Source organism: Bactrocera oleae, chromosome 4, assembly GCF_042242935.1.
Source record: "Bactrocera oleae isolate idBacOlea1 chromosome 4, idBacOlea1, whole genome shotgun sequence".
Classification (NCBI taxonomy): Eukaryota; Metazoa; Arthropoda; class Insecta; order Diptera; family Tephritidae; genus Bactrocera; species Bactrocera oleae.
Genome location: NC_091538.1, coordinates 58720041 through 58735364, shown reverse-complemented (window position 1 = coordinate 58735364; position 15324 = coordinate 58720041). Strand labels below are relative to the sequence as shown.

Here is a 15324-nt window from a genome sequence, read left to right as displayed (position 1 = left end):
GCATACATGTTATAACGGTTAATATCTGCTGAGTATAATACAGCTTAATGTCGGTGCAACTACGACTAGTTTCGTGAAATAAACTTATCATATTTAAAACTAACCTAAACATATTCGTATACTAACCCATTATACATATATATTATATAAGCAGCTTCTTTATAACAACAACTTTATTTAAATTTCTTTTTATTAAACAAAAAATATTACAGTATTCCATAAGTTCAGTTAAAAATGTATTTAAGTGTTCCACAAGTTCAATCCGATTTATTAACGTTATCAGTTGTCAGAAAAATAACGCGATTTTTTTCATTAATCTAAAAATCTTAAAGCGTTACACAAGTTGAATTAACTTTTTTTGCTTCTACATATTACCTTTCTATTCCTTTTTTTACATTCTTTTGAATTATTTTTCTTCCCCATTTTTTCACAAATGCACCATTTACTGAATAAGCTTTTGAAAACTTTTAAATATTTTTCCTTCCGATTTTATTTCAATTTATATGTACTACTGCCATAGCTGCCGTTTTCACTCATTTTACAATTTTTCTTATTCTGCTGTTTCCACTTATTCTACCTTTAATAGCACCACTCGTGCTTAGTTTCTTCATTATGTCACCACAAACCATCTGCTGCCACAATCTTTTTATTCATTTTCTATTATCATTATCACTTATCTTTATCTCCTTTCAATCGTTATCCTTTTGTGGGTCATTTTATTAAGCATGTTGCAATGTTGTTGATGCCTTTTTGAAGGTCTAATTGGCAGTGATATAAACGAGGGGGCTTATATGTAGGCATATGTACGATTAAATATTGATATTATTGTATTTATATGTATTTTTGTTGTCGATTAATTTTTAGTATAGAGTCATAATAATAATAATAGGTTGTTTTTAGGGTTAGCCGAAAATCCGTTATCGGTATGCCGCGAAATCTTAGTATTTAATATACATACATATCCAAAATCTCTAATACGTGCAGTGCTTTGGCTCACAATTAATATTATATATACATATTTTATGAAATATAATAAAATGTTGATTATTTTCTGCTACTCAGCGAAGCTTAAGTTAATACTATTCAATATATTTCGGGCTCTGTATTCTTTCTGGAAATAAAAGTGTTAAAAAAGCAGAAATATTTTCATTTATTAATTACCATTATTATTTATTTGATACACCAGTTTCACACTTTCTTTAAGTCTACAAAGGACGATTTAACTATAAAATTGAAAATTGCATGATACTTGAAAATTAATTCCAAAATATATCGAAAACTAACATTCGAAAATGAAATATCATTTTCAGTAGAAATTTTCAATATATCTATAATTTCTTTAACAAGCTTCCAATTTTACGAAGTACATTTCGTAGAAAACTCAAGTTCCTACACTCAACTAAAGAGCCAACTGACTTCATTAATAAATTCTAAGAAGTAAGCTTGCATAAATATAATTGCTCCAAAACAGCCAGGTTTAATTTGAAATTCAGAAATTCACACACACGTACATACACATACTCATATAACTAACGGCACTTTTGAATCGCAATACTTCGTTAATTTTAAGTGTAAACAAGTTATTGCGCATACGCCAAGGGGTACTACAGTTGAAATGAAATTGAACAAAAATACGCAGAATTGTACAAAACAGAAGTTGCAAAATGTTGGCAATGAATACGTGAACTATATAAAAATTAGTTTTCCTCTTTTATATATAATATATTTCGTTTTAAAAAATCTTTACGCGCTAAAGCAAATTATTCTACTTACACAATCACCAAAAAGTAGAATTTTATTAGAATGTCGTTAGAATTCCAACTAAAATACCTAAAACTATTAAATGTTTTACAAATTCGACACATTTTTCGAAAATCGTTTTAACCAAATCTCCTTTTTCAAACGTTTTCTGATTATTTTTATGTAACATATACATATACATACTGCACACATACACATACTATAACAGTAAAGTTATTTCGTTCATGCATCTTTCATATTGTTTTCATTGTTTATATAACATGTTATCGACTAGTCAGCAAACAAAATTGTATAACTCAAATGCTGTGCTGAAAGTTTTGTTGCTTGTCTTGTGGCATGACCCAGAAACCCTGAAATTTTGTTGCATCGCATATATTTAGATATATAGTACATGTACTTGTAGCTAATCGCAGTTAATTTTAGTATCAATATTATTGCTATGATATATTTAAATATATATATTGATATACTAAAATTTACTTTTTATTGATGTCAACTTTAATTTTCTGCAGATGATGAATCTGGTGAAAAATCCGTCTCAGTATTACTCAGCGGTGAGGAGTCCGAATTGATTTTCATTGACCATGCATACACAGAAATGAATGTAAGTAGAATTTACTTAAGAACTTTTCAAATATTTGTGACAGTGTGCCTACTTAAAAATATATATACTTTAGAAAGTAGTTTTAAGAGCGAAAAAAGTTAATATTAGTAAGTAATTAAAAAACTATCAGTGAAAATTAAAGCTGCATAATAATATATATAATATAATATATAGAAATTACACTTTTTATTACTCTTCGTAATAAAATTAATTTTACACTCTCTTTAAATGCTTACATGAACTTGACCCTTCAAATTCATTATATACCGGACGAAAAAACCAATTTTTTTATAATAACAATTTTATTTATGTTTATTTTCGTAAAAATTATATAAGTGTTTCAAGTTCAGTTTAACCGATTAACATAATTAATTTTACGAAAAAGCAAAGCTCTTCATAAAACTAATTTCATTTCGGTTCCTTTTTGTTGATCTAAAAATCTTGAAAGTGTTTCACAAGTTCAGTAACATCATAAATTGTACGAAATAAGCATAAACATAAACAAATTTCATTTCGAGTTCTTTTGTTAATCTAAAAATCTTAAAGTGTTTCACAAGTTCAATTATTCTTATGTTTGCTTGTATATATACATTTCTTTTGTTTTTAACCTTTTTAAGCTGTTTTTCTTGTTCTTTTGCGCACAAATCCGTCATTTTTTATATTTAAAAACTGTTAAGTTTGCTCCAAAGAATTTTTCACACATAATTTTTTCTAAAATTCTAAAACGAAAATTTTATTTTTTAATTAAGCACCTCAACACCTTCCACCATTAATAAAGTCCCAATAAAGAGAGTAATTAAGTTCCACAATTTTTTTGTCCACATACTTGTGACATCCACTGTACGCACAACTTAAAACAAATTAACCCATCAAGAGCCAGACACAGCTGATTGCAATGCAAATGACGGTCACATCCCTTGCCCACTTGATGATGCGGACAATGGTTTAACGCACTTAAGCAGCACAAACACAAACACAAACACAAACACACACACACATGCGCAGACACATATGAGTCTGTCTCTACAGCAGCACAGCTGTGATCATATGCTAGAGTGCTCCATCTGCTTTTTAGTCGTGCGGTTGATTTTGTGTGGATGTATGTCGATTTGCGTTTTTGGTTTTCTGGTTACCATTACCACATGTAAAGCCATTCACTTGACTACAAAGTTAAATGAAAATCGCACAGCTTAGCTAAATTTGCGGTAAAGCAGCAGCTGTTCTTCACCTTTATCCATTTTATCCACTAAGTGAGGTACTCGCATCAAGCTTACAAGTAGATGATTTTTTTTCACATGTGTGTGTATTTAAATTCCGCAGCCTCACCGCGACCTCACCTGTTAAGTCCCACTTTTGTCTCTCAGTTTTCAATACCCTCTTGAGATAGACATCTATATTTATAAATATTTGTATATACTAATATGTTTTTTATATCAATTTCCCATTCTCTTCTATTAATATAATTAACGCATTTCGCTTTATTCTTTTATTTCTATGTGTCTCTTCTGCTTCGTTTACTCGAATTTATTCTTCGTTGCCGTTTTTTGTTTTTTTGCTGTCCGTCAATTAACAGCCAGATGATTGCCTGTCCAGTTATGATCCGCACGGTTATTGTGTCATTTATTCGGCTGCTGACCGTAGCAGTTTCACTGTGGCCGAGCATGTACTGCAAGTTTTGTGGACCAATCAAAATATCGCACAAAAAGCTGTCATTTTAGTCGCGAACAAAGCTGATTTGGCGCGCAGTCGACTGGTGACATCCGATGGTGAGTGAAAACATTATTTAATATTAATATTTATTTTTATTTTTTAGTTTTACAATAAATATCTAAAAAAAAATACAGTTACTAGTGGATCGTTAAGCAAATTTCTAAAGGAAAATTTTAATCGAAAACAGAGTCATCACTTCTCATACAGCGAAATATACAACAAATATTTGCAATAATCATAAAAATTCATCAAAAAATATATGTTATATATATTATTCACAGAATAACTCAGCATTTAATGTCGCTTTCCGTGGATTTATAAGCACGAAAACAAAATCAAACTTTCTTATTTGCCATAACTTCTACGGCAAGCGCTTAAACCCACAATTTCAATAAGCTACTCATATACTTATAAATAAGCGCATAAATTGGAAAACTCTACGGATTTGCCTTACGACTTTCTGCCAAAATATAACTGTATTGCTATACCCATAGAACAAAATCAACTCATTGTTCTAACAAATGGTTTCGCACAGCACAACTTGCAATTCAAAGCTAAACCGCCTAAGCTTATGCTATGTAATTTTTTGTTTCATTGTCTCAGCTGTGCGCATTTATTTCTCATGATACAAATATACAAGTTTACCTATACCGCCCGTTACTTCTTCATGAATATATTTAATTTACTTTTGCATATTGGCATTTATTTTGCTCAATCATTGCGGGTTTAGTCTGTTTTTTTTTGTGGTTTATCTCGCAGTCGTTTTTGTTCTCCTTCAAGTGTTGTCCATGCTCTCTTTATAACGGTTGTTGTTGCGCTCAATAAGTAGCAATTTGATTGCATGAACGTAAGTAAGCTTCTTTAAATCAAATTAGATTGCTGGAAATTAAAGCAAAAAACAGATATTTACATCAAACTTTGTGATCGCTTAAAGTTTGAAATTTCTCGTTAACTGAAACCCTAAAAGTATGCAGTAATTTTTAATGCTAATAGAAATTTTATTATCATATTAAACTTAGTTAAGCATATTATGATCTGAATTACTTTTAATAAAGGTTAACAATTTGCTTAGGTTTCAACTATACTAAATTAGAATGAAGGTGTTACCATCTATCCAAAAATTTAAATTTAAATAATATTGTGAACATATATAACATATACTTACATTTCATTTAAAAAAAATTCAATAGGGTTGCCAAATTTAAAAAGAACTATAATATCGTTTTAAGGGAGACACAATATTCGATTTTACTGCATCTTCTAGTAAATATCTTTTATTTTATGTAAAATGAGACATTTGTATTAAATTTTACTCTCAATTTTCTAAGCTCAAAATTTATTTTCTATATTTATTTTATTTTATTATATACGAACTAGGTACTCATTTTTTGAGATATTGATCTGAAATTATGCACAGACAATTTTCTGCTTTAAAAGCTGCTTATTTGTCGGCATCGTCAGTATCGGACCACTAAAAGATATAGCTGCCATACAAACTGATCAATAAAACTCAAGTCCTTGTATTCAATACTTTTTTATTTGGCAAGATCTCTTAAAAAAATTTTGCACATATTAATGTCCAAAGCAACGCCATACTCTCCGAATATATTGGTCAGATCGGACCACTATAGCATATAGCTATTATACAAACTGACCGAACAAAATCAAATTCTTTTATGGAAAGCTTTAAAAAAAAAATTGTAAGCTTTTAAAAAAAAACAAAAAACGATTGTGATTAAAAATTAACACTTTTAAAATCGTATGCTCATTTAGCCACATTCAACTCGTTTGCAGTTCTAAATGGCACTTCTGCTTAAAAATATGCCAATTAAAATATTGCTTTCCTTTCCTTTTGTAATTTTTCCCCAAAGAGACAAGCCAATTCTCTCCAATAGCCAAAAATACATTTCTACATTTATATTTGCAAACGTGACAGATGCTATCGCCTCCACAAGTTGTCAACTTGAGTTTTCCTTAAATCGTACTTAGTTCCGTTTTCGGTGTGATTTACATCCCTAATGCCTTCAGAGTTAGGAAATTGTTGGAGATACACTCTACAAATAAAGTCTGTCCACCACTTTGTCTCACCACTGTGAAGCACGTAGCAGTGCGTTATTGCCTTAAAAATATTTTCTATTTCCTCTTCACGTAGAGATTTGCGGTGAGCAGCAGCGCCAAAGTGATTTAAGTTCGCAATCAAAGCAACAAAATTACGACTCGAATGATGAGTGAAAAAGTTTCTTGTAGACGAGACAATTTTTTCGCTCGCAGTCTGCTGATTTTGTGTCATTCTCTGCTGTTTAGTTTCGTATAAAGTTAACAAATGTTGTAAAAGTTTTTTCCCAGTTACAAGTACACGCTACATTCATAAGCACATTTCAGCGCAACTGAGTTGGTCACCGAGCTGCTTATTCGCAATTTAAATGTACAAGCAAATAGTAAACGACAAATTGAGAGAAATACATATATTTCACTATGGTAGTTTTTTTTTTTTTGCTTGTTTTGAACTCATACTTGAACTAAAAGTTAACGAAAAAAATGATTGAGCAACATTAAAGCTAGGTAGAGAGTGGAATAATGAGAGTTTCCGATTATAAGTACATGAAAATGTCAGACACAACAAGTCACTTCTCAAAAAACAAAACAAAAGAACTCTTCACAAACTCTTTCAAGTTGCAGCAACGCTTTTGCAGGCAATTGTATGCGCCACTGCGTATGAGTGACATTTTTTTCATTCGCAATTTTATAGTGAAAACATAACCTGCATATCGGTATCGTTGTCGTTTCTGACCGTTATGATCAAAATGTTTGCTCGCTTACTCCTTCAATTAACTTTGTATTTGTTTTCGTATTTTTCTCAACATTTTTATTATTGTTATACACATTCGTTGTTATTGTTATTGTCACAATGCAAGCGCACTAAGTGACATTGTTTGCTTTTAATTAACTAGCAATTTCAAACAACTTTTTGTTGACATAGTAAAGTTTTCATTTTTTTTTTCTTCAATTCAAGTACCGTTAGTTGCTTGCTGGTTATTAAAAATATACACGCTGTAGTTAAGGTCAAGGTGTTATTAAAAATTAATGATACATAATTTACAGTTGTCCACTTCTCTTGACTGTGTTGGAAATCAAGTGCAGCCTTCAACTTTAATAACTTTATAATTTCTCTTAAAGTTGTTGTTCAAAATGTTTCAATCATGTTGTGTTTTGGAGAGTCTTACTTACAAAGTTGTAAGAAAATTGTATCGAAAATTGCTTAGAATCTGGATGTTCTATTGTTTTAAATATAAGAGAGTTTATATGAACTATTAAAGAAGCTGCCACATGTTTTTAATTAAAAATTAATAATAATATTAAATAATTAATTATTTTTATGAAATTATGTAATATAGAAAGGTTTTTAAACAATATTTATTACAAGAAAGAGTTGCCACTTGTTTTAAATTTTTTAGAATAGTAATTTTTTTCAATTGAAAATTAAGTGTGGGTAATTAACAATAAAAACTGAATTTAGTTTTTCATGTCATAACAGAGTTGCCACTAAATTTAATATTACTAATACCATACACATTTCGGAATATGAAAAAGCATTTAAACAAAAATTGTTCAAATCGAACCAAAACTGTTCAAGCCCCTAGGTACCGAATATGTGGACCCCAGTACCTATAGTTGACTCTTTACCGAAAATATTGGTCAATGTGTAAAACATAATTGAAATAAAGAAAGGATCATTTCCTGATAATAGTAGGTATCTATGCCAAAAATCCGTTGAATCGGGTCAACACTTACCTTAGCCCCCATATACTTAATTAAAAGATTTTTGAACTTCCGGGTGACTTTATACCGCAAATATCGGCTAATATGTGAGTTATCTCAATGGAAATGAGAGAGCGTATTTTACTCATATAACTAATATTAGGATTTTCGATCATCAGGCTGACTTTTTACTGGTATTTGAGGTACCTTAATGACACCCTTGGGTCATTTTATTAGTCTATGGTATCTTAGTGGTATGTGGTACTGGCAAAATTGATAAAATCTGGTCAATACTACCGCCAACTCCCATATACAACATAAAATGATTTTCGTTTTATGCAGAATATGTCGGTTAGTGAGTATTATTTATATATCAAATTACTTCAAAATATGTTATCGAGTATTCCTTGGATAATGTCTAAATTAATGTAATCAGCCCCTCTATTCCCAATATACCCCATAAAATTATTTTCATCTAATAATACTATTCAGTATAATACATTTGTATTTACTTTTAGCCAAAAAATCTGTATATTCGAACTCAATCAAAAAAAAGTGCTTTAGATACTAAATTAAATAATGTTAACTTTCCGCTGAAATCCAATATATTTACACTGCTTTCACTCCATATGCTCAAATTACATTTCGCTCTTTTTATTGACGCTTGTAATTTGAGAAAAATTTCACTTTTTATCGCAAAACATAAATAGAGGTTATTATCCGTGTCATTAAGCCTAATGTATATATTAATGTCAATGCTTAATGAACTTCTACTTCTCAATAAACAAAATACATAAATCGCGTATTTTGTATTAATGATTTTTTATGCGCTCACACACACACTCACAACCACTTTTATATACTCATATGGCGAAATTTTAGCACACAGATATCTGTTGCCTTCCCGAATGCCAAAAAAAAACAAACAAAAAAAAAACAAACAAATTAAATAAGTTAATGAGGTCAAAACAATGAAATTAATGATACTTCCACAATACTTCATGTACATCACATTCCACAATATGTTGGTAATCATTTATTTATGTCATGCTGTTGATTTTCGGCTGCGTATTGTGGATTATATGATATTCGCATAAAATCGTGAATTTGTGTATGAGTTCATAAAGTTGTATATGATCACATTCAAAGTCAACTGCCAAATATTAAAGGCGCATTTATGACAGTGCCGCACAAATATATTTTCATTTGTGAATGCAACCAAATTGCAATAAAATTACGTGCTACGTGAGTGCGTATTTATAGCGCCGTTGTTAAAGGTTATTATAATATTTTTTAAGGCCTTTATTTTTTGAGTTAAAGTGTGTTAATCGAATGGTTGTTATATAATCGCATGGTGCGTGTCTTAACTAAATTTTGTTATAACTATTATTCACTTTTTGTCCTTGCGCCAAAATGTAGGCTACGTCTTATATATATGTATATATATATAATATATTAGGGTGGTTAAAAACAACGAATTTGTTTTCGCTTGATACTCTAAAAAATAGGTTCTTAGACACCTCTACGGAATAGTGCGTGTCTTAACTAAATTTTGTTATAACTATTATTCACTTTGTGCCCTTGCGCCAAAATGTAGGCTACGTCTTATATATATGTATATATATATAATATATTAGGGTGGTTCAAAACAACGAATTTTTTTCGCTTGATACCGTAGAGGTGTCTAAGAACCTATTTTTTAGAGTATCAAGCGAAAAAAAATTTTAACGGGAAGCTACTCCACTTTACAGTTTTCTATTTTTTCTTATTATCAGATAGAAAAATTCATATCTCGCATCCAGCTACTTGAAAAAATATCTCGTTTCATTGATTGTGTAGGAAATTGAATGCTCTAAGTCACTCTAAAGTATCAATTTTTTCATAAAAAAAAAACTTTTAAAGCTGCCATTTTGTCAAAAACCTAAATTTTAACCAGTCCTTCGATCATTACATTATAGTAGTAATAATTGTTTTTTGATATATTTTTTATTTATTTATTTTTTATATAAAATGTCTCTCCGAAAAACACTTTTCAATTTAGACATTCGAAGTTACCCAGTTGTGCCATATTTCATGATATATCGGCGTCATTTCCTCTATAAACCGATTCCCACGCATTTTCTTTAAATATTAACCCAATACCGTGCCATTGTACCAGATTCATCTTAATAAATAAAATTTGAGTATCATAAGTTTTTTGTGACTTTGACATTGACGAATGTCTATAAAAACCATCTCGTCTGGAGCAAGCATGATTAAAACACTTATTTCCGTCAAAAATGCAGTTCATATTTACCAAGAGAGAGACGGTATCAAGCAATTTGGCAATCAAGAGGAACTTGAAAAATACAATTACTCATACGCAAAACAATGAATGCATAACAAAACGAAAGTAAATAATTAATTTTGACCATTAAAATATCATTTATTACACCGAATGTTTGACGTCAAGCGCCGCGGCATTGAACTCTTAAAACTTTTAGCGAGCATTTGCATCCACCTGTTAACTGTAAATGAGAGCACAACACAACCAAAAACGTCATAAACACATTTAGAGTACAAGAAAACTAAAAAAATTAAAAATATAAACAAAAATAAAAATAATGAAAAAAACATTCTCAATTACGTATTTATTTCTTGTTGAATTCATTATCACATTAGCAATTACAATTTCTCATATATTTTTGTTGTTATTTTCTTTTTTACAATTACAGAGGGCAAAGCCATGGCCACCGCCTATGATTGCAAATTCATCGAAACCTCGGTGGGCATTAATCACAATGTCGATGAGCTGTTGGTCGGTTTGTTGTCGCAGATACGTTTGAAATTGGAAAATCCGGAAAAATCAAGGTGAGTTGACGTCGAAATCGGAATAATTGAAAAGATAATGTCGCACTTCAGTGGCAATGAGCTATGTGGGTATATGGGTGAGTGTGCACACATATGTGGTCTAAGTGAAAAAATCAGCCTCAACAGCCTGGTGTGCGTTCAAATCAATTTTAATTACATTGTCAAAGCAAAGGGTGATCGCAACAAAAGCAAAAACAAAGCAGAATGAAGAATAATGAAAAGAGCAAAAAACCTTAATAGTCAAAGTGCTGTAATTGCAGCAGCAAAGAGAGGCAAAAAAATTGTATTCACTTTAACTAGTTACACATGTATGTATGTATGTGTGTGTGTGTGTGCATTAGCTGAAATTTGAAAATCAACGAAAAGTGGAAATAAGCAAATGGAAATATGCACGAAAGCAATTAAGCCAATCAAGAGCAGTGCACCGTATGTCAGAGGTCGCCAGGTTTGAGCAATTCATTGATTGCGCCCTTAAATGAATTGCATTGCGAAAAATACCGTTTTTCTACTTACAAATGTGATACACACACATGTACACATATAGACACGCACACACATAGTTCTGTACGTTCTGTCTACTTTGCTGCCACCCTGACTTTGCTTTGTTCCATGCCAGTCTGTTGGTGTTTTATTTTTTTTATATTTTGTTCCTCTTTGCTACATTTGGAAATTTCAATTCGTCGCTTTAGCTCATTCGTTTGCTGATTTATTCGTGCCCCTTTACCTCCCAGCGAATTTTATTTACACATTATCCACCGTTTTGCATTCATCACATTTGTATTCTACTTTGCAGAGATCTATTCCGTAAACGTTCGATACGTAAGTCGAAGCGTCGCGCCTGTTCACCGCTTGGTGGCGCCTGTCTCACCGGTGGCACTAACCCCAACACTCCGTTGGGACCAATGAATAATGTCATTTCCGATGTGAATACACCGCCTGGCAGTGCACAAAGCAGGTGAGTAAGAGATGCTGAGACATCTGTCAACTGAATTTATTTATTAGGGTTATCCTATATTGTTTTTTTTTTTTTTGGTAATAGATAGGTATAAAACTTAGGTGGGATTAAACAATATGATTTGAGTGGCTTGATAAACATTGAAAGTTTAAAAAATAATAGCTATTTTACCCTTCACAGGTAAATTTTTTATAGCATAGAGGGGCATAAAAATATATCTATTCTGATTTTGATCAGTCAGTTTAGATGGCAACAATATGCTATAGTGGTCCGATATTGTAGACACGCATTGAATACTAAGCTACGTCAAATTTCGTGAAGATACCTCGTCAAATGAAAAAGTTTTCCATACAAACACTTGATTCCGATCGTTCAGTTTATATGGCAGCTATTTGCCACAGTGGCCTGATATCAGTGATTCCGACAAATAAGTAGCTTCTTGGTGAGAAAAGGACGTCTCCAAAATTTCTGGTCGATAACTCAAAAACTGAGGTACTGATTTGTATATATACTTGTACAGATGGACAAACGAATATACAGACATAGCTAAATCGCCTCGTCACGCTGATCATTTATATATACAATATTTTATTGGGTCTCCGACGTTTCTTTTGTGGTGTTACAAACTGAATATATCCTATTCAGAATTAGGCTATAAAACGTACAACCCTAGTGCCATAAGTATTGCGTAAAGACCATAATGTATACCAAATACGATAACAACATAATCAATGAGTACGGTTTGGAAGTTTTTGTAGAGGTAATATTCCGATGGTCGCACAAGTGTTGTAATTATGATGTATTTGTGGTAATGGAAAAGTATTTTGATACCATAAATAGTAAAGCTAGCACATTATAGCTTGTAATTTAAAAAGTATTGGTAGTAATTTTGTTTTTTCTTTTGTGCTTGAAGTAAAAGTAATTGAACAGCTTCTAAATATTTAGAGGATACAAGTATAATTAGAATGTAATCATATACAGCTGTTAGCTATCTTTATTTGAAACCACAGTCATTTTTAAGCTTTCAACTGGGTATTAGGTGGATTTTTAAAAATTATTTTTTAATTAATAAAATAATTAAATAATAAAAGTTGCTGACTGAAATAATTTGTCGTATAAAATTTTTAGTTTTTTTTTTGCCACACTTCTCTCCCAACTTTCACATGTTCTATAAAAATTATGCAAAAAAATAATTATTATATTTTCTTGTCCTTATAGCCCCCGCAAATACCGTGGCTCCCGCACATCGACCAGCCTAAAGGTGAAAGGTCTCTTGGGACGTGTCTGGGCGCGAGACTCCAAGTCGAAGAGTTGCGAGAATCTGCATGTTTTGTAAGCAGTCAATGCGCGTGTTCTATTCGTCCTCTTTTACGTGCCGCGCCACGCGTGAATGCTGCGTAAATGTCTTGTCTTTCAAATGTATAAAAGTGTAATAGGTGCGTGCGCAAAAGAACCGGAGGAGCTAAAAATTACTGAAAATTGTTGAACTAAAGTAAACAAAGAAATATATTTACATTTTTGCAAGCAGTTGCCAGACACATGTACATGCATACCTACCAAAAGTACTGCAAATTATAAGAATTTAGATGATAAGTGTGTGAAAGAAGTAAACGCAAACCGTATGCGAGTAAATCATGAAAGAAGTAAGCGTATGATTCATTTTTGATTTTTGATTTTCCATTGTAAATAGTAGTAATTATAGTCTTATTGTAATTAAATTAAGTAAAATTTTCGGAAATTATTGTATTATGTCTGTATTTTTCACGAGTAGTATTGAAAATTGTAATCAAAGAAAAGTAATTACTAATAACATGTTTACACTACACATACTATACACATATACAAGTACATACATACAAACACAAAGAGTAAGTAATCGTATCTGCGTATTTACATTTGTAAACATATTGTATTTTATATTTTTAGTTGGTGATTTTTGTATTTTTGTTTACTGATTTTTAAATGTATTATTTTAGTATTTAACTACATACAAAATATATATATAAATAAGTTGATTGTAACTGTTTTTAATATAAAAAAATATATACTGAATATTGGTACTTAAAAATTTATTTGGTTTTTTATTTAAATATTTATATATATATTTTTTTTTTGTAATTTATAAACGTTTTGTTGTAGTTTATTTTGCTTAAAAATACTTTTTTGATAGTTTTTGTTTTGATCCTTTCGATTTCGATATATTTTTTACCGTTAGACTTTTAAGCGTATTGCAAATGGAGCTGGCTTAGTAATGGTTTGTGTGTCATATTTAACTGACCAATTGAAAAATTTAACAATTTAATAATGCAAAATAAAAATAGTATTTAGATAATTATCAAATCCGTCAGAATTTATATGAAACCCATTTTTTTAAATTTCGTACCGTTTATCTAGATGTCTTAAATTCACTAAGACACGTGTCATTTTTGTAATCATGTGTAAATTACTTATTGGAAAACATGTAGCATGTAGTGTAATTTTTCAAAAGTAAAAAAAAATAGTAATGTGTAGCATAAAACAATAATTTTTTAAAGAAGTGTACAAGTGCGTTGCGAATTTTTAGCTTATGCATATTTTATAAATATTTATTATAGTATACAAACAATTTTATTTCATTTTTTTATTATATTGAAAATATAAAGAAATTGAGCTGACTAATGCTTAAACACGGCACATATTCCTAATTGAGCAATTAAGAAAAATTTCACAATTTTAACCCCCAACTCTTCTCAATTTAACTCCTAAATATATTCAATATATAGTCTTCTCGAATAAGCTGTATTCGCTGTAAACAAAGAGATAATTTGCAGAATTTAACCGCTGATTGTTCTCAATTAGCTCCAATTAACTAATTGCTCTTAAATTGTTAGCAATTTTCCACAAAATGTTGCAGTTAACTCATTTCTCGGTTAGTAAGACAATAAATTTCAAAAATTATATACAAGTATGACAAATATCTTTGAACGTAGCTCGTTGTAACAGTGAAGAAAACAAAGGCTATCTAAATAAATCAAAAAGAAATATTTCAAATCTATCAGCGCTGAGTTCTCTGATTTGTTTCTGAAAGCAAAACTGCCAAAATTGAATTCCATAACACCGAAACATGACATCTACTGAAAGTTTTTAACAGTTTCAATTTTAATTCCGATAACTCTCTGGCTCCACAACAACCCCGATAATGCAGGGTTTGTTCAACTTTCACAGAACCATCTCTCCTGGAAACAGCTTAGACGGCATTCGGACGGCTACTTTTATGTCGCTCAATATCGATGAATTATCTTTTGGCGTCGTTCATTGCGTTCACACGAGCGACACGAATCCGACAACTTGAGTCGGACCATTGTCTTTCAGCACGAGCGGCACGGTCCCTCGGAAACGAAAATCGATTTTGACGATAAATAGAGTCTTCGTCTGAACATGCACTTAAGCATATGATAGTGAGCCACACTTGTCTTGCCAGACTACTCAATTAAAATTTGCTAACTCTTAACAAAAAAAAATATTTTAAGTTTGATGATATTTTGCAAAATAGAGTTGTTCCTTCAATGCTTTTGAAGTCCTTTCGATCTATTTATAACTAGCTCCATTAAGGAAGTATTCTCTGACATTAGGTTTTCATACACCTAGGCTATTACTAGGCTTGCCTATTGACTTTCCCTTTATTGGATGCTATTCAATATGCTTC

General features: G+C 30.9%; 1 protein-coding gene across 4 annotated transcripts in view; it reads left to right on the top strand.

Annotated features, from left to right (window-relative positions):
- The window catches only part of Rgk1 (Rad, Gem/Kir family member 1), a 160424-nt gene extending 146717 nt beyond the window's left edge, over positions 1-13707 (top strand). For all 4 annotated transcript variants that reach the window (XM_036362982.2, XM_036362981.2, XM_036362984.2 and 1 more), the window contains 5 exons: positions 2274-2365; positions 3939-4131; positions 10549-10684; positions 11478-11639; positions 12858-13707. In XM_036362982.2, the coding sequence (XP_036218875.2) occupies positions 2274-2365; positions 3939-4131; positions 10549-10684; positions 11478-11639; positions 12858-12975 (701 nt within the window). In that variant the 3' untranslated portion in view covers positions 12976-13707. The remainder of the gene's footprint in view (positions 1-2273; positions 2366-3938; positions 4132-10548; positions 10685-11477; positions 11640-12857) is intronic.
- Positions 13708-15324: the final 1617 nt, after the last annotated feature.